This window comes from Homalodisca vitripennis, chromosome X (assembly GCF_021130785.1).
Source record: "Homalodisca vitripennis isolate AUS2020 chromosome X, UT_GWSS_2.1, whole genome shotgun sequence".
Taxonomy (NCBI): Eukaryota; Metazoa; Arthropoda; class Insecta; order Hemiptera; family Cicadellidae; genus Homalodisca; species Homalodisca vitripennis.
In genome coordinates this window covers 27159771-27184157 of record NC_060215.1, presented here as the reverse complement: position 1 = coordinate 27184157, position 24387 = coordinate 27159771, and the positions used below count along the sequence as shown (strand labels likewise).

Below are 24387 nucleotides of genomic sequence, written 5' to 3'. Positions count from 1 at the left end.
TATCTACTAATGCTTGTAGACTCGCAATTACTATTTAGTTTAACCCATAGTTCATTTGCCCTAACTATGGTATCGATTTCATCTGTCTTTATCTAGTGAGAACTTTTGTCCCTGAGTCCATATTTGCTATGGATCTGCCATTAGTTGAAGTGGATTTATTTTAGAAAAGATAAGCTCCATGGAGGACAAGCAAGTGGGTATTGAACTGAGTATGTAAACCTCATGGAGGTCTATACATCACCTTATCTAATGGAGTCACAAGTTGTCATGATGGAGAACTACTGACAGACACTCGGAGAATAGAAAATGCTTTTATACAGTTTTTTTGCACATATTGGTAAAGAAATATTCAATGTAAATAACATATCCAATGAGTCAGGACCAGAGCTATAGAGAGAGAGGGCACGGAGTGTTGTTTACTTCAGATGGCAAAATTATAGGGGCGGAAAAATATAGGAGGTTGAGTCATTGCGTCACAATTGTTTCTGAAGTATAGATATAATAAAATTTATATATACACCTGAGTTTATTGAGCTACAATAATGGGATTTATATTAAAAGTTTGATTGTTTATTCCTGTATTCAGCGATACTAAAGCAAATTATACATATAAAAAGAACTGCACATTTAAACATTTATATCTCGGAAACTGAAAATGAGATTAAGACATAATATTTGTACAAGTCAAGTACAAGATGCACAAAATGGAGGAAATACGAACAATCTTAGCAACCCAAAACTGGGCAGATGTAATATCTAAAGAAAATACAGAGGCTGCCTTCACTGCTCTGGATAGTGTCTTGCGATTTACTCTGGACGCGGTATTGCCCACATAAAACAGTACAAATAAAGAAAAACACGAGTAAAAAGAGTATGGGATGCCGAATGTGAAGAACTTAAAAGATCATATTTAGAGGCATTAAACCGAGAAATCCTCACTGGTAATATAGAAGACAAAAATAACACAGCTCTCAGAAAGAAAAACTATGACCTCAAACTGAAAGATCTGAGGAAAAAGCACAATGTACACCTTATAGAGCAAGCAGAGAACAAATCAAAAGCCTTATGGAAAGTAATAAACTCAGAGAGGAAGAAAAAGAGTGAGACTTCAGTTTTAGAAAACCTGAATATAGAAGGAGGCATGCACAGCTCACCCAATAGAATAGCAAACTACTTAAACAGTTTTTTTTTGTGACAATTGCAGATTAGAACACTGAAACAGAACGAAAGGGAAGAACATGGCACAATAGAAGACCCTGTTGAAAAAATATATTGGCTCAAAACCTCCAGCTTTACAAGGCAACTGAAGAAGAGATAAGAAAAACTATAGATTCAATGAAACCCAAAACTTCGGCTGGAGAAGACGAGATCTCATCTAAATTAATTAAATACTGTAAGAATGAACTAGCAGCCTCTCTAACAAACCTAATAAATAAATCTCTTAACGAAGGAGTATTTCCTAGCACTTTAAAAACGTCTAAAATATATCCAAAATACAAAAAGTGGAAAAAACCACTGAAGCAACCAGCTACCGCCCAATCTCCTTAATACCAAACTTCTCAAAAAAATTCTTGAAAGAGTAGTTCTCAACAGACTCACAGAGCATCTTCATCAGCATAACCTTTTTACCTCTAAACAGCACGGCTTCATCAAGAACAGGTCAACAACAACAGCCATTACGCAACTCATAGAAGGCCTCATAGAGAAGCTAGAATAAGGCTACATTGCCTCAACAATCTTGGCTGGACTTCAGCAAAGCATTTGATTGCCTGGACCACAAACTGATAATAAAGAAACTAAGGGTTCTCGGTATTTCTGGAAAAGAAGCACAATGGTTTCAAAGCTATATAAGTGACAGGAAACAGTTGGTAGAGATCACCTATGAAGACAATCACGTCCTACAAAAGATGAAATCACAAGTACTACCAATAACTAGAGGAGTGTGCCACAAGGATCAGTGCTTGGTCCTGTCCTGTACATTCTTCTAGCAAACGATTTTCCAAAATACCTAGAAAACTTCTGCGAGGCGGTCATGTTTGCGGATGACACAGCGTTGATTGTTGCTGACAAAAATAAAGAACAATTGGAAATAAATTCCTATGTGGCTTATAACATGGCAAAGCAATACTGCTACCAAAATGACCTTGTCTTAAATGAAAGCAAAACCTGCCAACTCATCTTCACAACAACCCCAAACAACCATCAGGGGCTCCCAGACATCACAACTGTCAGTATAAATAAATACTTAGGCATAATTTTAGATAATACCCTAACATGGACACCTCACATAAACCAGTTATGCAATAAATTGAACTCCAGTCTCTTTGTTATTAGAAGAATGAAAACAGGATCAGCGACCATAAAACAGCACTAACTGCCTACTATTCACTCTTTGAGTCCCAGCTTCGATACGGACTGGTAGCCTGGGAGGTACAAGTGACACAAATCTGCAAAGAGTACTGATCATACAAAAAAGAGCAATAAGAAACTCTGAACGGACTGGGCCCCAGAGACTCTTGCAGAGAGGCTTTTAAGGAGCTCAAAGTACTGACAGTGGCCTCACTCTACATCCTTGAAACTGTGCTCTTTACAGTTAAAATCGGGCCAAACTAGAATGGAAGAACAGCATTCTTATAACACCAGGTACAGACACTACTTTCTGCTTGACGCTCACCACCTTAGTCTATACGAGAGGAAGCCTTCCTATAAAGGAGCCACCTTCTACAATCGACTGCCTGAGAATTTCAAGAGGCTGCCTGAGAAAAAAACTGAAAACCGCACTGTCAGACTGGCTACGGGGACCGATCCATCTACACAGTACGAGGAGTTCCTGAACTGGAGAACCCATTGACAAAAAAAAAGAAACTATAGCAACTTTTATGATGTTATATCATAACCTTGAAAATTTAACACTTTTTTACCTATGTACAGTAAAATTTTTGTATGTATGTAAATGTAAACCTGTGTTTTTTCTTACAATGTAATGTTTTTGACGCAATACTATACTCTATGTATATGTAAATAAAGATTGATTGATTGATTGATTGATTGACAATTGTGCTGTTTTTGAGTATCTAATATTAGAATTACATTATATGGAAAAGTTGTTTTTACATTACCATTGTGTGGAAAGTTTTGGATTAGTCGTCTGAGATCCTTACCTTGGAGACCTGTGGGTCTTTCATCAGGCTCTTGCTTAATTTGAGTGTGACTTGGTTTTGGAATTTCAAGGGGAATTACATTGAAAACTCCATTTTTGTTCTCTAAAGCGTGTTTGTTTTTGCCAAGTATAAGCTTGGGCATATCATGGGTAGGTTTTCTCAGTATAATCTTAAGTTTTCTTGGCATCGGCATATCATCCTCTTTTTTTACCTTCCACAGGACTTTACCCTCAACTCTTCTGGAGTCCTGTGTAGTACCTGATGAGCACTGTCCAGTAGAAGTTCCACCTAAAAGAATAACAAAAAAGTATTTTTTCGCCCAAAATTATGAAATTAACATGTTGTTTATATTTAATGTCCCACATATGCTTAAACCTTTCCATCTAATGTTAAAGATAAAGATAATTATAATTATATTTTTGCATGAAGATTTTGCATTTTGATAAAGAAATTCTCAATGTACTAACATATCCAATGACTCAGGACCAGAGCTATAGAGAGAGGGGGCAGGGAGTATTGTTTACTCCAGATGGCAAAATTATAGGGGCGGAAAAATATAGGAGGTTGAGTCATTGCGTTACAATTGTTTCTGAAGTATAGATATAATAAAATTTATACGAGGGTCGTCCGTAAAGTAACCGCCGTTTGGGCGTGGCGCGATAAGTAGTGGGGGTAGCGCCGCCATTCACACATCTGCGTGCGCAGCAGTTCAGTACGCTTCTAGCTGTTGAAGGGAGAGCATCGTGCGATCGCGCGTTCTTTTGTTACGACGTAAAAACATGAGCGCCGTGATAGAAAATCCCGCCAAATGTGAAGTGCGTGGTGTAATAAGATTTCTGTGGTTGAAAAGTTACACAGCAGCTGAAATTCATCGTGAATTGAGTGAGGTGTATGGCCCAAACATTATGAGCGAAGGTGTAGTCCGTCAATGGGTTCGTTTTTTTTTAAAATGAAAGAACGAACGTTCACGATGAAGACCAGAGTGGTAGGCCATCTCTCGTTAGTGATGACTTGGTGAAAGGGCATTGGTGCTAAGGGCATCTTGCTCGTTGAATTTATGGAGCGTGGTACGACCATTACAGCTGCAGCTTACTGTGAAACCTTAAAAATGGCTAACGACGAGCGATTCAAAACAAGCGTCGTGGTCTTCTGACATCTGGAGTTGTGTTTGTCCATGACAACGCCCGTCCTCATACAGCTCAAAGAACAACAGAACTTTTGGAAAAGTTCAAATGGGACGTTTTTGACCACCCCCCCCCTACAGCCCGGACTTGGCTCCCAGTGATTTCCATCTTTTCCTGTACATGAAGCGGTGCTTGCATCTCAGAGGTTTGCGAGTGATGAAGAGCTTCAAAACGCTGTGACAGGTTGGCTACGTTCTCAGGCGGCAGATTTTTTTAAAGATGGAATTTCAAAAAACTGTTAAAAGATATGATAAGTGCTCGAATTTGTATGGTGAATATGTAGAAAAGTAGAGAAAAGCTGTAGTTTTAACATTTATATAATAAACTTTTTGTATCTCAACTGGTTTACTATTAATTTAAAAACGGAGGTTACTTTGTGGACGACCCTCGTATATACACCTGAGTTTATTGAGCTACAATAATGGGATTTATATTAAAAGTTTGATTGTTTATTCCTGTATTCAGCGATACTAAAGCAAATTATACATATAAAAAAAAGAACTGCACCTTTAAACATTTATATCTCGGAAACTGAAAATGAGATTAAGACATAATATTTGTACAAGTCAAGTACAATTGTGCTGTTTTTGAGTATCTAATATTAGAATTACATTATATGGAAAAGTTGTTTTTACATTACCATTGTGTGGAAAGTTTTGGATTAGTCGTCTGAGATCCTGGCCTTGGTAAGTTATCTTGCGTTTATAAAGGAGACCTGTGGGTCTGTCATCAGGCAGTGGTTCTTGCTTAATTTGAGTGTTATTTGGTTTTGGAATTTCAAGGGGAATTACTTTGAAAACCCCCCTTTTGTTCTCTAATCTGTGCTTTCTTCGCCCAAGTATACACTTGGGCCTTTCATGAGTATTTTTTTTTCAAGTCCGTCTTAAGTCTCTCTGGCATTGGCATTGCAACCTTCTTATTGACCATCCACAGGACTTCACCCAAAACTCTTTTGGAGTCCTGTGTAGCATCGGACGAGCATGGTTCACTGGATGTTGCACCTAGAAGAATAACATAAAGGTATTTTTTTCCCCCAAGAATATAAAATTAACGTGTTGTTTTCATTTAATGTCCCACATATACTTAAACCTTTCCATCTAATGTTATAAGTTAAAATATAAACTAAAGAAACATTATTTTACTGTTACATAAGCAGTACTTATCATTAAATTGTCCACATGCTTCAACCATAGAATCTATTGCAGTATCTACTAATGCTTGTAGACTCGCAATTACTATTTAGTTTAACCCATAGTTCATTTGCCCTAACTATGGTATCGATTTCATCTGTCTTTATCTAGTGGGAACTTTTGTCCCTGAGTCCATATTTGCTATGGATCTGCCATTAGTTGAAGTGGATTTATTTTAGAAAAGATAAGCTCCATGGAGGACAAGCAAGTGGGTATTGAACTGAGTATGTAAACCTCATGGAGGTCTATACATCACCTTATCTAATGGAGTCACAAGTTGTCATGATGGAGAACTACTGACAGACACTCGGAGAATAGAAAATGCTTTTATACAGTTTTTTTGCACATATTGGTAAAGAAATATTCAATGTAAATAACATATCCAATGAGTCAGGACCAGAGCTGTAGATAGATGGGGCACGGAGTATTGTTTACTTCAGATGGCAAAAGTATATAGGGGCGGAAAAACATAGGAGGTTAAAATCGTTGTGTCACATATGTTTCCGAAGTATAGATATCAACACAATTATAGATACCAGAGTTTATTGAGCTAAAATAACGAGATTGATATCAAAGTTAGCTTGTTTATTTCTGTATTTAGCGATACAAAAGCAAATTATTTATTACAACCAAATTACAACTTTGAATATTCATAATTTGGAAACTTAAAATTTGATTAAGACATAATATTTGTACAAGTTAAATATAATATTGCTGTTTTTGAGTATTTAATTTTAGAATTACTGTATACAAAAAAGTAGTTATTAAATTACCTTAGCAATTTTTATTCTTGGCCAAGCGTCTAAAAACAGGTGGCATTGATAATGTTTAATGAAGTTCTTAAAGCTTTTACCTTAGGCGTCTAATATTGTAAATATCTATTTAAAATGATTAATGTTTAAGATAAATTTATTGGAACAAGGTTTTTATAACTTACCCCGGCATGTGCCTGCTGGTTTAAACGTACAAACCGCCAGACTACTGAGGCAATACCTCCCTGGCCATTAAAAATAAGACGAGTTTTAAGTGTAATACAGTAATAAAATATATTAAATTTGACAAAATATGAACATGTTTTTTGTGTTCTCTTATGACAAGAAGTTGAGTAGCCTCCCACTGCACAGTCCAAAAAGGACCTTTGCAGTTGCTTGTGGATATTCAGGATGGGTAATGTTGGGGTCAGGGGTAGCCTTCTGTTGAGAATCAATAGGAGGGATAGTGTGCACTATATCTGTCATGTAATCTTGAAATAAGGGGGAGCCTGGTCTGCACCAGCCTCTCCAGTCAAAGCGGGCAGGAGTATCACGTCCTTATGTTCAAGCTAGGCTGCCTTTAACACTAGGGCTGGACATGGATTGGAGCAGAAAACTGTTGGAAGCAAGTGTCGCTAATCAAACTGCTTCTACAGTTTCTTCGGACACCTATTAGTCGAGACCAAGTGAGCACCTGTTTCAAGACGTCACATCGTGAGCCACGTGAAACTATGTCAGACTCCTAACTGAAATATTATGTCTCATGGAAACCATTGGAAGCAAAAATTTCACCCATGCAAATACAATGGAAAATTAACCTAACCTTACTTTAGTTGCAGGCATCTTATGTCCGATTGTTTTTTGTGTCACGAGTTCCTTTCAAAATGTCAGAAGTTGACGAATTGGTATATGTGGACAAACCTTTGGTAAAGGTAGAGGCATAGCTACTGCTATAAGACATCACTAAAAAGATCATCGCAACCAGTGTGAAATATATCTGACATTTGGACAAATTGCCATAAGCATTCTGGAATGTTAATTTCTTCTTGTAATTACGCTGAACGGGTAACAGACAGCTAGTAATTTTTTGACCTCTCGATTCAAATGTGTCTGTGGTAAGCTATCACACACTGGAGGAGCAAACTGTCACAATGCTTTCAACAAAATGACCCACGACACTTGCTTCCGATGGTTTGCTCCTCCAGTGTGCATCCAGCCTAAGAGAGCTCCATCCACCATCTGCCCGTGACCACGCCCCGAAGATAATAATTTTTAAAGGGCATGGCTTTGAAATGGATAACAATTTAAGACATGTTAAACTTCACTCAGCTTTTAAAATTATTTTTATGAGCAACACAGACAAATGTTACCCAAACATCTCAACATAACTCCAAACACTCCTTACTCTTCCAGTCTCTGTCATTCAGGTGGAGAGCAAGCTGCAATTAATTAAACATTATTTAAGAAGCACCATGAAACAGATTAACAAATTTAAGTACCATGTTAATTGCAAACATCAAAGAGCACAAAAATCAGATTTTAAGTAATCAATATATTTGCAGCTGAAATCTAGAAAAGTGAAATTGTATTGAGTACAAAAATAATATTCATTCTTTTCTTTATCACATGGTGTTTTACTATAAAGTTTTTATGCAGAGGTTAGTGTGCTTTTATATAATTCCAGTCTTAAAAGGTTTGTTTAAAAAAATGTTAATTATAAAATTAATGAGATAAAATGTGGAAAATCTACACGGGCATAGTATTTTTAGTGATGCTGTATTATAACTTTATCTCTTTTAAAGCATAGTATTCCTAGATGTGAAAAACGTTATGTAAACACGTTATGTAATTAGATATTTTTGTATATATATATATGTATATATATATATATATATATATATATATATATGTATATATATATATATATATATATATATATATATATATATATATATATACACGAGGTCCAATCAAAAAGTATCCTACCTTTTGGTGCAACGTAAAACTGAAGTTACCTGAAAAAAGCTGGCGTTAATTTTCTTCAAAATAAGCACCCTGAGAAGCAACACAACGATTCCAGCGACGTTTCCACTTCTGGAAGCAGTCTTGAAAATCACTTTTCGGCATCGCCATGAGATCAGCCGTCGTTTTTTTCATAATTGCTTCTCGACTTTCAAATCTGGTGCCTTTCAATGGTTTTTTGAGGTGGGGGAAGAGCCAAAAATCGCATGGAGCCATATCTGGAGAGTACGGAGGCTGAGGAACTTGCGGAGTGCCGTGTTTCGCCAAAAAAGTTTGAATGAGCTGAGAAGAATGAGCTGGCGCATTGTCGTGGTGTAGCCGCCAATTTTGAGACGCCCACAAGTCAGGTCTTTTGCGGCGAATCGCATCTCGGAGACGACGTTGGACACTTAAATAGTACTGTGCATTCACAGTTTGACCCTCAGGGGCATATTCATGGTGCACAACTCCACGGTGGTCGAAAAAAAACAGTAAGCATCACTTTGACATTGCTTCGAACTTGCCTTGCTTTTTTTGGCCGAGGATCCTGGGGAGACTGCCATTGTGATGACTGAAATTTGGTCTCAGGGTCATATCCATAGACCCAACTTTCGTCTCCAGTTATTATCGATGTCAAAAAGTCCGCATCATCCTCACAACATTGCAGCATGTCCTCGGCAACATCCAATCGCCGTTGCTTCTGCTCGTCTGTCAGCAATTTTGGCACAAATTTTGCGGCTACCCGGCGCAATCCCAAGTCATCCGTTAAAATTGCTTCAGCTGATCCGAAACTGACATCTAACTCAGTACTTACTTCCTCCACAGTCATTCGACGATTTTCACAGATCAAAACTTTTGCTTTCTCGATGATTTCCGGAGTTCGACTTGTTTTTGGTCGGCCCGAACGCGCGTCACTTTCTGCCGAGGTTCGACCACTTTTGAAACGGTTATACCACTCTTTAATCTGCGTAACACTCATTGCCTCATTTTCGAATGCTAGCTGAATTTTCCGAATGGTCTCACTTTGTTTTTCTCCGAGTTTCACGCAAAATTTAATGCAATGTTGTTCCACTTTTTCCGTCATCTTCACAGTTAGAGAAAACCGATACGCGCACTTGACTTATCAGTACATACTGACCCGTCTCCGGCGAACCAGTCGGGGGATCAAGATAAGACTTTGTACCTTTCCTTATCATAGTAGGAACTATTGTCGCAACAAATCTTATCTCATTATTGGCAGCAGAAGCCGTGATACACGACGAGGTCGGATACTTTTTGATTGGACCTCGTATATATATATATATATATATATATATATATATATATATATATATATATAAATATATACTGTAGATAAACAGTTAAGAACACTAAGATGTTCTTACATTCCAATATTAAGTCAACTTCTTCCCTTTTAGAGCATTATGAAAGTACAGGATGTTTGAAAATTTGAACTAAAACTTTGACAAATAGTCACATGATTCATGAATGTTATCTATCTCTATCAATAGGGTCCTGTGCAGTACTTGACAAGCTTTGTTCAGCAGAAGACACTTTTGGAGTAGCTCCTAGAAGAAAAACAGAAAGCTATGTTTTTACACAAGAATATAATTATATATGAAGCTTAAATATTTCAGTTTGCAAGTTTTCTGGCCAGGAACTTTATTCTAATTTCACTGCAAGAAAAGTAGATTCTTAGATGCTTGTTCAATGTTATTATCATATCAAGAAATTTAATTTGGTGATTTTTTAATTAGACTTTCAGTGATTTAAAGTGATATAATTAATCTTAAAGTTTAATTTCTAGTTTTTTTTTTAAATTCTTTATTGTAACATTATTCCTGCCCAGTATTCTTAGACGTGAAAAAATGTATGCTGTCTCAATCTCCATTTTGTTATTTTGAATTTATATTGTTACTAATTTTATTGTTTTAATGAATGATTGTTATTATATTATAGTTTGTTACACTTTTAACGTTGTCTGACTTAGTAAGGTTTTATAAAATAAATATTTGATATAAGTAATTTTAATATTCTTATTTATATTAGAATTTATTTAAATGTTAACGAATCATTTTGATTGGAATCTTGTTATTGTTTAATTGATAGTAATATTTTTACTGTTAATGATTGGAGACTAGGGAAGGGGAATTGTTTGACTAATATGTTTTTATTTAATAACAATATTATTAATGATGGCAAGGTTTGACAACTTGAAGTTTAAGAACACTAAGACATTTTACATTCCAATATTAACTGAAATATAAGCACTGGCTTGCTGAGCTTCATACCAAATAAATATTCACTAGAAAATATTCTTAATGGTGGCATTAAGATTGTTTTTTAATCTGAAATTTTTTTATTCATGACATCCTCATCTGTAGTTTCAAGTGTTAAAACTCTGTAAAAAATGCAAAATGCAGACAACTGTTGCAGATTAAAATGGTTTCAATTAATAATTATTAGATTATTTCAGTCCATTCTTTTTATAGAACAGCCTGCAACTAAGATAGTGCTATTTCAAGTGTTTGAATTGGTTGATAATAGGTGGAGGGTGTATGTCAAAGTCTTCCCTTTTAGAGCGTTATGAATGTACAGAATGTTTTAAAAGTTTGAATACAAATTTTGATTAATAGTCAGATGAATTATATGTACCTGTATCAATCTTTGCAGTATTCGATGAGCACTGTTCACCAGAAGAGACTTCTGAAGTATCTCCTAGAAGAAAAACAGAAAGCTATGTTTTTACACAAGAATATAAATATACATATTGTTTACATGAAATGTCAACCATAAACCTAAACCTTTTTATCCAATGTATATAATAAGTTAAAATGTAAATTAAAGTAACTAACATTATTTTACTTTTACATAAATAGTATTTACCATAAAATTATCCATAGAACCTATTGAAATGTCTACTAATACTTGTAGATTCACAATTACTTTTATTAAAATATCCATAGTTCATGTTTTCCTACCTATGGTATCCATTTTATCTACCCATATCTATCGGGAATATTTGCCCTGGTTCCATACTTGCACTGGACCTGCTATTAGCTCAATTTCTATGTTTACACATATGAACCAAATTATTTACAATAAAAAACTTCCAGTTTTTATGAAGTTAAGAACAAAAAAATATTCTCGTTTTTGGTGCTTTTCAACAAAACTGAAACTTTGAGAATTCATAATTTGAAACTTGTAGTCAGTTTTTTAATTAAAGTTTTAATTAAGTGGAGTTTTATGGTAAAAAAAAAAAATAGAAAAGAAGACGCGATTTTGTATCAGTGTGGGAAAGAAATATGGCAGAATGATAGGATTTTGTCGATTAAAATTTGATTAATTTTGAATAATGTTGTGGGAACCACCTACTTTAGTTTGTAGACTGATAACCAACACATACATTTTTTTCCAATAACATTTAAAAAAATCAAAAGTCTATTTAATGTAATAATGATGTCATCACCAGGGACTTAAAATAGTTGTGTGTTTCCGGGTGCTAATAAGTCTATGAGAATCTCATTTCTCAAAATATTTTTCTACATTTTAAAAATTTGAACAAGGTCCTTTCAAATAAAAAAGTTTTTTGTTGATCTCTTTGTAGTTTTCAAAAACAACCTCACATCACATTTCGAAATAAACAGCCCCACCCTATTCGACTACCAGAATTCGCTCTGGATTACTGCTTAAATGGTATTTTAGTGTTGCTTTACAGTTGTATTTGCTTGTTTAGTGGCAATGAAAAATGAAAACTCTGAATGACACATTCTCAAAAAGACTGAAATAAGTAAACTCAGTTAAGGAAGATAGATATACCTGTATCTTTAGATCAACATAATAACTCCAGAGACGACACTCCAAAGTTTCTACACAAGATTTGTAACACTTTGTATGTGTGAGATTTGATGACATGTCATACAGCATTGTCCTGATTTATATAGAGCTGTGAAACAATATTTTTTAGGCTTAAATACATTTTAAAATGAGGATATATATAACAACATGTTATTTACCTGATCGGAGCCCAGCGATGTCTTCTTTTGATGAGCAATTGATATCTCTTTTCCTGGAAACAAATACCAATAAATCAATCTTGTATCAAAAGTACTAGAAATTATGAGCCTGAAATCGGTTTCTATTTTGGATGAAACCTTGTGGCTTTTCTGTAAGTTCTAACAAACTCGAAAGAGTATTTAGAGCTCAAAAGAAAGCTGTCAGAATTATTCACAAATTTAATTTCAGAGAGTCGTGCAAAGATGCCTTCAGAGAGCTTGGATTGTTAACTTTACCATGTCTCTACATTTCCGACGTTGTTCTATACTGTCAACTCAAATGCGAGTTGGTCCAAGGCAGTGATGTCCACCAATACGAGACAAGAGGCCAGGGACAACTTTCAGATTGTACAACATAGAACGATGGCATTTGAACACTTGCTGTCCCAAGTTGGTGTGAAAGTGATAAACAAGCTGCCTGAAGGAATTAAACATCTCAGTGATTCTAAACGATTTAAATCTCGATTAAAACTCCTCATGGTGTCAAAGGCGTTTTACTAGTGAGAAGGGGTCAGCGAAGGAATGACTGTCACAAGTACTTTAATAAGCAGTTTAAGAAAATGAGATCTGACATAGCAAGACTCGTAAACTCCAACCTGGAATCCTTGTTTAATGAACTGAAACAGTTTGTCATTCTCTCCCAAGCTGTTTTTTTCTGATTATTCAAGTCCTAAAAGTGCAGACTTAAAAGGCTCCTTTGAAAGACATTGCTGGAATGAAAGCTGTTGTTATCAATGCTTCAGAAACTGTATGCAGTGTTTATGGTACAGCTGAAATCCAAATATCTATGGATATCGGTTGAACTTTAGAACCTAGAGTTGTGAACTTCCTTTATGGCTTACTGTGATTAGGAAGAGCCAGAACCACCAAGATCAGCTTGAAGAGCATTAACTGAAAAGACAACGCGTCTCCGCTGTTGTAATTAGTAGTGGGACAGAAACAAACACAATATCAGTAAAAAAAAAACACTCAGTTCATAACTAGACTTAAGCCCAGTGTCACCGACAAGATCGATTGTTTGTGTTGAAGAATCTGGTGTATCAAAAAATACTGTGACGAAGCCAAAGACAAAGGCAAGTAACTACAATTATATCCAAGTATCTGAATGTTTCCTAAAGGTTAATATTCTTGAGATTTGTCAGAGAGGTCTTTAGATGCGTCCATTTAGAGGTGTGCTCCATAGTAATCACAAATATGGGTCTTAGAATTGTGGGGGCGGGGGGAGGGGGAACTACTACTGTGATAAGGAACTGAAATGTTTCACAATTCAGCACCAGAACGAATGCGATCTACAGAATAAATGCGATGAGTTATTTTCTTCCTTGGCAGAAACTAGTTCCAGTAATATTACTATGTCCAAAACACGCCTTTAATTTGACAACGTATGTGCTTCCTTCATCTTAGATACTGGTATCATATACAGAGACAACGGAAAATGCAACGCCAATTACTGCACTACTAGGGTTGGTGCCTTGTTTACTGTCACTAAACATCTATTTCCTTTCAGGAGGTCTGAGCCATAAATTTGTTCTGAAAGAGTTTGGGGTGACATCGACCTTGGAAACTAGAACTTTTTGTTTTCTCGCAATCACTTCTCCTCTTCAGTTCGTTCTGATATGATTGACACTTATCTTAACACTCTGGAAGGGAAAAGAGACCTTGTAAAATTTAATATTTTAATTATGAAAACACTACCTGAACACACTCCTGAAAAGGTGACGATTCTAAAATTAGTAATGCTGAGACCTTTTCATTACCCTTTCATGTATTTTATTTGCATTTTTAAGTGTCACATTTAGTAGTCCTTTTGTTCTGCCCATGTATAACTAATCACGGCAATATGTTATCATAACATGGCAGTATTCCATTTTTAATATTAACTACATGAAAAGAACCAAATTTATAAAACCAAATTGTAAGTTTATTATAGTTTGAATAAAGTAATAAAAGTTCTCAGTTTGTTTTATATTCAAAATTAAATCAATCTAAATTTCAAATAAATAAATTTATTAAAAAACAACTTCTTTAAACTTGTCATTTCCTTGAAATAGTAGTTTCTCACAAAATTCAATAAATTCAATTTAAAATTAAACATCTTTGTTCCTAGGTTTTCCAGTCTACACTATTTATAACATGTGCAGCATCTAAGGTTTCTGTAAATTCACTTTTTGACTGAAATAGTCAAATAGTCTTTATTAACCATTGATCATAAATGAAATATGTTTCACCCATAAATGTCAAAATTCAAATATATAAAACTATATAAACCTAATTAAGATTAACAGTAAAACTATACTAGCCTAATTAAAATCTGCAGTAAAACTATATTAGCCTAATTAAAATCAACAGTAATCTCACAGAAATGTTTTAATGTTAATTTCAAATATCATTTGCACGGAATTGTGAGCTATTTTCAGAGTATATTTCACTCTAAAATATTTAAAGTATACAAATCATAATTGAAAAAGTATTGAAATAGCAATTAGACAATTATAGACAACTCAAACTAGAAGAAACAACAGAAACCAAATCCAGATCAAGATCACAGAAAGTAATCAGAACCGCCAACACTAATAACAGAAAAATTTCTACACTAAGCCTGTTTGATTAAAATAATCAAATTTATTTTTAAAATGTAAATTATATTAGGTAAATTTAATACCTCAGTTTTGAAAAAGTGTTAGGAAAATATATTATGATGTAAAATCAAATATTAAAGTTGCTCCTGAAATAAAATCATTCAATTCCAGCTCTATCAATGTTTAAATGTTTAATTTTACACAAATTTAGAGAAACTTTTTCAATGGTGGCAAGAAGGAGTTTCAGAAAACTCGGTACTTAATGGCACTAAAACAATATGGTGTAGGAATTTAAAGTAATATTTTGGATAATTTGTAATTAGGCTCACAGAAAAACAGGGGTGTAGATAATGATAAGATATGTTTACAGTATGTATATGAAAGATGAAAAAGGAAATGCCATGCTTGATTTTTGGAGAAAATTAGCTTGTTATTAATTGTAACAAAATGATTGAAATCATCATTACTGACAAAAAAAACAAATACTAGAAATAGAAGAAATACAACTAATAATAAAGTTAGATTCTAGGTACAGTAGATCCTCAGATTTGGAAAACTTTCTTGTTATCGAGGGACTTTTCTTGCTGAGGTTCGTGCTAAATTTATACTTGTTTTGAGTTACTACATGGATATGGTTCAAGGCACTATCAAGGTTTTTGACTGATTTCACTCATACACTATATTTTCGTATAGAAACACCTCAAAACTGCACAGATATGACAAAAGATAAATAACTGTGACTAGTCGATGATACAGATCACAAAAAACGTTTACCGTATCGGGGAGGAGGAGGTTTTTATGTGCCCAAGACATTGTTTCTCTGAAAATACGTCACTCATGCTGGGAAACATGCACACGAAAGAGTGAACTCTTGCTATAAAGGAGGAATGTACGAAACAACGTACTTCCAGGGCTGGTTTAAGAGGTAAATACGCGGTCGCATAGGATGCCAATCCAAAGGGGGCGCCTAAGCGCTCTCCAATGTTCAGTATTAAAGAAGGAGACTAGACTAGAGGTTGTAAATTGATTCACATCGCCAAATTGTAGGAGTAAGGAGTTAGGAAAAATCGTATATCGTAAGGTGGGACCTTTGCGCATACTCCCACTACTTGATTTATTGTTATTCCCAAATAACAATAACCACAAATAATAACAAATGGACTCGTCCGTCGGGCACCCCTCCGTCATCTACTTGGCCTCATATGACGGACATCCCTCCCCATCCGTTGCGTCTTGTGTCGCTCTGTCATCTACTGTCTCATGCCATGCGTTACAGTAACGTTTTATCGTTCGATCCTAACCATGGAAAACGAAACACCACTTAACCATACATGGTGAGTAAGACCTTGCAAAAAGCTTCATCTACCTTGCAAACTTCAATGGACCTCGTAAAAAGTGTTCAGACATATTTGGAAAATATGAGATCTGATGAAGGCATATCCTAGAGGCTTCTGAAATGGCGGAAAAAATTGGTGTTTCTGCTGAATTTGAAAAAGAAACCGAAGTTCGTCCAAGTGAAACAATGAGGATATTTTCCTGAGAGTGAGGATGAACTGATTCAGGCTGGACTGGCATCATTCAAAGTGAAATTTTTCTTTGTGGTACTTAAAAGAACAATCAAGTCACTTAAAGAGAGGTTTGAACTCATGGAGAACCACAGAAAGAGTTTTAGTTTTCTTTATGACACTAATAATCTTCAGACATAGAACAAGAAGACCTTGAAAGACGCCGGAAAAAAACTTCACGATGTTCGGAGTGATGTAGAAGAATGTGACATAAATGGAGTCGAATTGTTCGAAGAGCTAGACATTTTTGCGCCAATGTTGCCACCTGGAAGTTCTACAAGTACGGCCTTGTCGTATATAACAAAAAATGATTATATGGACACAATTCCTAATGGTTTTGTTTCTCTAAGCATCCTTCTGACGCTCTATATTTCAGTAGCAAGTGGTGAAAGAAGTTTTTCTAAGTTGAAACTAATAAAAACTTATCTCAGATCCACCATTTGGCAGGAAAATTTGAGTGGACTAACAAAAATGGTCATTGAGAATGATTTGTTAAACCAAATAGACACTAACTACGTTCTCAATGAAATGAAGTCAAGAATAATCTCTTTTCAGTGTTAAATGTAACCGTTTTTAAGTTTGTCTTTATTTTACGAGTATATTAATTGTTTAATTTCTTTAAAACTAACTTGCGTTTTATTTATTGATTTGTTCACACTTAATTAACTTAGAATTTTTATATATGTAATTGGTTTTTAAATTTTTTAAATTTTATATTAAACAAATAAGGGCAAGGATGTTTAGCACATGCTGATAATTACAGTAAGGCCTACGTTTATTCATATTTCACTTGTTTCGGACGTTCTTAAGCACTCATATTGTTTAATGTATCGAGACCCGGAGATAATCCTTACTACCATGTAAGTTTTTTGGAGGGGCACCAGAATTTTGTTTGTTTACACTAGAAAAATGTCTAGAACTGGTCCTGCGTACTGCTGAGGCCAAACTTGTACTATAAAGGTTCAGTGTTGCATAAATACTTCCTATTGAGGGTTACAGTTTTGACCTGAATTGAGGAAAAACCTTGCTAATGAGGTAACGAATAAAAGCTTTACTACAAAAAGAATCTTGACATTAGATGATAATGTGATTTCAAGGAGGTTATAAAAATGAAGGGTTGGAAAACATTTACTGTAACGTTAAATTAAAATATTGATTAATTAACCGAACAATACAAAAAGGTGAAAATACATACTGTAAAAGAATGACAGATGAAGACAATATTGACAAAATAAACAAGGAATAGTTAATGCAAAAATATTCATAAAAATTATTCAGTTATGAGACATTTTATACGAGGTACAAATACAAATTCAGATTTAAGTCGTTTAACGAAATTCTTCAAGTTTTCTCAATCCTTTTGATGTTTTGGTGAATGACAGAAGAAGACATCAAATCGAAATAAAGAAATATTTCCAAGTTTAAACCTATGTATCATATTGCTAATCTCTGTAACCATTCCTACAACTATTGCAAGCACGAAAAGATTGATTTTTAACTTTAAAATGAAAGAAGTTGTGTTGTGGTCACTATGACACAACCGAGTCTGTCAAGCGGAGTTCTAGCTGCGGAGTCTCAACTGGCTAAGACGATCTGTAGACGAGAGAATTAGCAATATGGTGTGCCTTCTACTACACTGTATTAAGCCAAGGATACTGGTCAAAATAGACTTTTGAAAAAATCAGTCTTGGTTACCGTACCAAATACAGTGGAAAGGTAGTTACTAAACTACGGCTGTGCTGGACCGGAATCCCTAGTCCCTAAATCATACTAGTGTTGTTCACTTGGAATGAAGTCCACGTTCATCAGCATCTGATTCACATCAGGTTCAGCATAGCTTCTACTAGTACCAGGAGTAGATAGTGAACCAACAGACGTAGCTGCATCCGTTATATCACAACTAGTTGTTTACTGTCACTATCTTGCTTTTTAAAGTAGCCTGAGACATGCTTTATTGTATCGATTAACAGTAAGAAACTTAAGTAATGTACAAATCAGTATTATCGTACACCATTAGTGTGACAACCTCGAGTATAGGCAGTGTTGGCCGAGTTAAGCCATCCTTAACTGTCCACGTTTTTTAAATTTTCCTAATTTTAACATTTTATTAAATAGAATGGGTAGTTGTCTGAAGTTCAAACTACTTACGCTAACTCTATAGAGGTATTGAAATTGTTGAGAAACATTAACTTTTAGAAATGTTCCCTTCATACTGAACTATTACTAATTATTTTAGCTTTTTTATAAAATTTTCAGACTTAATTTAGGTACTTTGAAAAGTAAGCAAGGCTACGTTTGTTTTATAGAAAGATAGCCCAACATGGGACCTAAAACATGGGTTTTGTTTCACGTTACCTTTTTTGGTGGATTAAGAGATATGTAACTTCCCGCAAAGGACAATTTGAAACAAATTGAGTGTAAGCCATTTTGAAAAGTAATTTATCGTAGTTGTACGTGGGAACAACATATAAAAAAAATTAAATTAATTAAATATGTTAAATTAAAACATTGTTAAGCTAGGCCTACCACCATTGAATGGTTTCGGTGGAATAATCCTGATGAAGAGTATTAGGTAGAACAAATTAACATTTGTAATAAAGTTATTCCAGAAAAGATCATGGTTACATATATTGATGAACATAATCACATGTGAATAAAACCTATCATAGGTCAAACCTATCATATGCAGTACTGACACTACATTTAGCCCTATCTTTAAACTAAGTCTTTCCTATATTGGCAAGAATACCATGCAAATTTAACTCTTATCATTGTTCCCTGCAAAAGTAATAACATAGTCCAGGATAGTTAAACTTTCAGTAAACTTAAGGGGAGATAGGCAGTTTTCTCGCTCCCATGCTATTTAAATGGGGAAACATACACATAGTTAGGTACACTTATCTCCCTAACCACTAATCCTACAAACCTGAAACATTAGCACTGGTATAAGTGAGGTATATGGAGTATCTTATACCTATTTATAATAGGTTTTACTCATATAAATATTTTTTTTTCTAGTACTTAATATTTTCAACTTAAAAAAATAAATTTTTAGTTAAATTTTTTTTGTAAATAATTTGCTTAGATACAAGCAAACAATTAGGTACAATGTATTAGTTGATATGCATAAACAATTTCAGGCTTCTATTTACTTTGGTTCTAGGGTTGGTAGGCTGACAAATTCAGTCTTTGGCAATCTTTTCCATATGCAGCTGTTCACACTTTCGTTGGGGTTTTGTGTCTTTCCGTGTAGGCAGCGCTTGAGGAGTTCAGGTTTTGACAGATCTTCATAAATTGGTTTTATAAGAAACATTACAGCTTCAGGCAAGGAGTGTTTATGAGTAAATGGGGTGTTAGTGAACTTGGCTTTTTGAAACTTACACCATGTGTCTTCATCGGAAGGACAACGGTCGTGTTGTGGGTTCGTGTCAGTAGATAGCCTATGGTAGAAGGTTGCCCACACAGCGTCTTGCATTTTTTGAACATCAGTTGTATTTCTTCGGATTGCCAGCCCATAGAAGGTTTGGAAGTTGTCGATTTCAACATCGGTTAGCCTACCCTTGCCGCCCAAAACTTTGCCATCACTGAGTTGTTTTCCTTTCATTGTAGACTTTAACTTTCGAAGTATTGTGCCAAGGCGCTTTTGGATATGGCCTACACACTCCAGTTTGACAATATCCACATCTTCACCATAAGGCTTAGCTTCTAAAACAGACTGAAAGCCTTTAGAGTCCCCATCCCCTAAATATTTAGTATACCGCACTCGAAGCTTCTCTTCTGACCGACTGCAAACGATGTTGGCCCCGACCACCTCCATGCCTCCACTCGACCCGGAGTAATTTGCCTTGCAAACTTTCTTGTGCTCTTCCAGCTCTTTTTCATCATTTTTGTATAAATCTCTGGCACAGTTTATACAAAATTTAGACATACATTCAAAGTCTAATACCTTACCGGTATCAAACGACGTAACCGTAATAATTCCATTCAAGGATTTGTAGCCGCGCTTTTGCCAAGTGCCATCAAAAGCCGCAGCTATGTCAGAACTTCCATTATTCTCTTCTACAGCCTCTGTAGCAGCATTTCTGAGAGAAGTATCACATACTTCTGTAACCCTAGGCAATATGGTCTTGTATAGTGCCTGCATCCTGGAGTTTGGTGGAGCTAGATTCATGACCGCAGAAAACATTTTACCAGCCTCAAGCTCTTTGCCGATTGATCTTAGGGCATAAGCATACCTAATATTTAGTTCATGCTTATTGTGGATTGTCTTTGTGTTCATGAATGCACTACTAAACTTATATTACAGTCCAACACTAACTTATGGGCTATGCTATTAGTGTAACCAGAATCAATCTGAACGCTAAGACAGTTAAATGATGCACTACAACTAGGCCTAATACACTTAGTAAAACTGTTTATAGCCTGAGATAACAGTTGAAGGTTAATGATTACATTTATGTCATCATCTTAATACTCATAATCCTTGGGTAGTTTTGAGCCAGACAGTTTTCTAGAACTAGAGGAAGTTACCTTAGGCTGAGTTTCTGGAGTCTGGCCTAGGCTAGGTTTTGTAAACTGATTACCCTGGTACCTCTTACGGTTAAATTTTTTTATCCTAGGCATGATATATAGTATATCAAGGTAAATCACTTATAATAATAGAATTATGCTGTAAAAACTTAGTTCTGAACAACTTAGTTTGTCACTTGTTTGTAAACACACCACTGAACAATAGGCCTATGTAACAATCACAAACTGTCATTTGTCAACATCAGCTGTCACAAAAGAAGTTACTGACAAATATTACAGAAAACAGAATTGAACTAATCGTGTGACCAACAAACAAAACTAAAATACAACATTAGTATATGGCTTTAAATTACTATATAAAGTACCGTAGTTGAAACCAGCGCGCAGAACTTGACACTAGACGCTACACCAAAGGGTAACACACCTATGTATTTTATTTTCCCTGAACTATATCAAATGAAAACCATATAAAAGTATATATTTTATTAAACAGAATTAAATGGACAATCGAATAAAAATGTTTTTAAAAAATATATTTTTTGGTCGAAAAACTATCTCCCCTTAAGTAGCATTTTTCTAAGCTTTACACAAGGCATACACCAACAAAAACTACCTAGCCCTAAATCAAGTGAAATATCTTTGCTACGATTATCAATTACTAAAACTATTTTGCTTTTGCAAAAGTAATAACATAGTCCAGGATAGTTAAACTTTCAGTAAACTTGAATAGCATTTGTGTAAGCTTTACACAAGGCATACACCAACAAAAAATACCTAGGCCTAAATCAAGTGAAACATCTTTGCTATGATTATCAATTACTAAAACTATTTTGCTTTTGCAAAAGTAATAACATAGTCCAGGATAGTTAAACTTTCAGTAAACTTGAGTAGCATTTGTGTAAGCTTTACACAAGGCATACACCAACAAAAAATACCTAGGCCTAAATCAAGTGAAACATCTTTGCTATGATTATCAATTACTAAAACTATTTTGCTTCTAGCCTTATGGCTAATTCTAATCTTGTGAGACTATCGTTGTAACTAAAGTTTCCCCCTAAGTCTAAATTAGGTTTATCATTTAGACTAAACTTATTTCTTATCTTCGCTAGTAAGGCGATATCATATCACTACTATTCAGTCAAGTCGAATAAATAAAACAGTTATCACAGAAAACTGTGTTGATTCTTTCAACATGAAATATTTGCAATACTAAAATATTGTTTATAGTAAATGTCGTTTTACTTACGCCATAATATTTTGTAAAATATGTTGAATTCACCTCAGAATGAAAACAAACCTATTAGATTAAGGAACTAACGAGAATAGAGAAGCCTAGAACAAATAATTTGTACAATATAGGAACCGGAAGTCAACTACGAGAGTCTAATTTGCAACACTAAAATAATGTTTATAGTAAATGTCATTTTACTTTCGCCATAATATTTTAATATTTTGTAAAATATGTCGAATTCACTTCAGAATTAAATTTATCCTATTAGATTACGTAACTAACGAGAATAGAGAAAGAAGCCTAGAATAAATATTTTTTACAGCACAGGAACCGGAAGTCAACTACTAGAGTCTAATTAATATTTGGTTTTCCAGACGGCTTGATTTTGAATAATGTCACGAAGCCTTGTTTAATTTAAAAATGTTTAAAAGTTACGTTATTTAATTTAAAAGCTTACGTCGTTGATGTAAAACAATGACAATTAATTAATACAACAGTATTCATAAAATTAATTCAATAGTTTGTAATCATTATCCTTAACAATTAAAATATATCTTTCTTCTTCAAACGTTGTATGAAAAACTGAATAACACAATATGAAACGAAATATAAATTTTAACAATGTTACTGCGTCTATAAATTGATATAACGTAATACTAGATCAATCCACTTAAAAAACACAATATTATTTGTTTAATTATGAACTACGGTACGTAAAACAAATCACTAGAAAGATATTAGCCTATCATAATAATATTTACCTGAAATAATATTCTATGAAGCTACCGCATTGCTTTAAAATGCAAACAGATTATTATTATTACGAATTATTACGGATATAAAAGAGTATTGTTACAAAATACGATCAAACCCGTTTTCTTGGCAACTATTATCATTGATAACTGCACGAAGCGATAACGGGTGGTGGCGGCCTGGAGGAATATCAGTCTCAAGTGTCATGCCGATAAAACGTCATTGCTATGAGAAAATACTACTATATTACCATATACAGTAGTCACAAGAAGGGTAATTATCGTACTGCAGCAAGAATCTTATTCAATAAATAAATAGTACTAGTAGAGCCAGCCTTATTGGCCCAATAATCCACTTTGTTTTAAAAATCGACATGATACAATTTATTACTTTGTTTTTAAATTTATTTTTTAAACTGTATCTTTATTTCTAAACTTTATTAATTAGAATGTGTTGCTCTCCAAATCTACTGCACTGGACTGTGAATCCAGATCGGATTGTAAGTTTCTGAGGTAGGCCTACGGGACCAGCCATCAATCAAAAATAGGTGTGGCCTAAGATAAAATTGAAATTACGGTTATAATAAGGTAGATTATGCCTAGAATGTCTGTGCAAAGTTTTATTATCATCGGCTTGTACGTTTTTGAAGTACGACACCATTCATAGATTTTCTTTTCAATCGTTAGCCTGTAAAATCAATACAGTTATGATAATAGGTGCTGCCTGAATGGTTATTATTATGATTTAAAGTAGACAACATTTATGTAAAATCTATATTGGAGTTCCAGTTAAGTAGACTCTTTAGAGAATTCGGGTTTTTTATTTTTAGTTTTCATCTTCAAATTATAACATTAATATAGGATTTACATGGGATTAGTACATTTTTGTTAGGATGTGTTCTATGGATAGGTCATGTGCTGTTTCACACTACTATACGGCAAATAGTCCAATGGTCATTTGTAAGATTGTTTATTTCACAAATTTAAATTTCAAGAATGTGTTGAAAGATAATGGAATGGAGTTCACAAGTTATTATTTAATTTACAAGTGATATAAATGTGTGTTTCTGAAATAAATTACATTTCAAGATAGACCTAGGTCTATGCCAATCTTACTGATGAGCAATTTCTTGAATGACACAGTATAGTTAAATACAAAATTGACATTTAATTTTCTTCTAAACTCATCTAAGAGATATTAAAGTAAGGTAAGTAATTTACTAAGCTGGTAGTCTACTTGCACATAGTAGATTCTATTAGGCTGTATGGAATTTCAACCATTCAGATGACATCTTCGATTACATAATAATAAAGTTCACATGAGTACCCCTGAGAAATCTAATTATGGTTCTCTTAAACAGAGTTACAGTGTTAGGTCCAAATTAAT

At 34.5% G+C, this 24387-nt stretch overlaps 1 protein-coding gene across 4 annotated transcripts in view; it reads right to left on the bottom strand.

Annotated features, from left to right (window-relative positions):
- Nucleotides 1–21259, bottom strand: part of LOC124368827 — a 29249-nt gene extending 7990 nt beyond the window's left edge. The window contains exons 1-5 of one of the 4 annotated variants that reach the window (XM_046826233.1): nt 21018–21259; nt 12305–12357; nt 10944–11006; nt 4986–5346; nt 3162–3449 (exon numbers count right to left, since the gene is read on the bottom strand). In XM_046826233.1, coding sequence (XP_046682189.1) covers nt 3162–3354 — 193 coding nt within the window. In that variant the 5' untranslated portion in view covers nt 3355–3449; nt 4986–5346; nt 10944–11006; nt 12305–12357; nt 21018–21259. Of the gene's footprint in view, nt 1–3161; nt 3450–4985; nt 5347–10943; nt 11007–12304 lie in introns of those variants that run through there. The other 3 variants (XM_046826234.1, XR_006923009.1, XR_006923010.1) reach the window with 3 other exon arrangements.
- Between the last annotated feature and the right edge of the window lie 3128 nt (nt 21260–24387).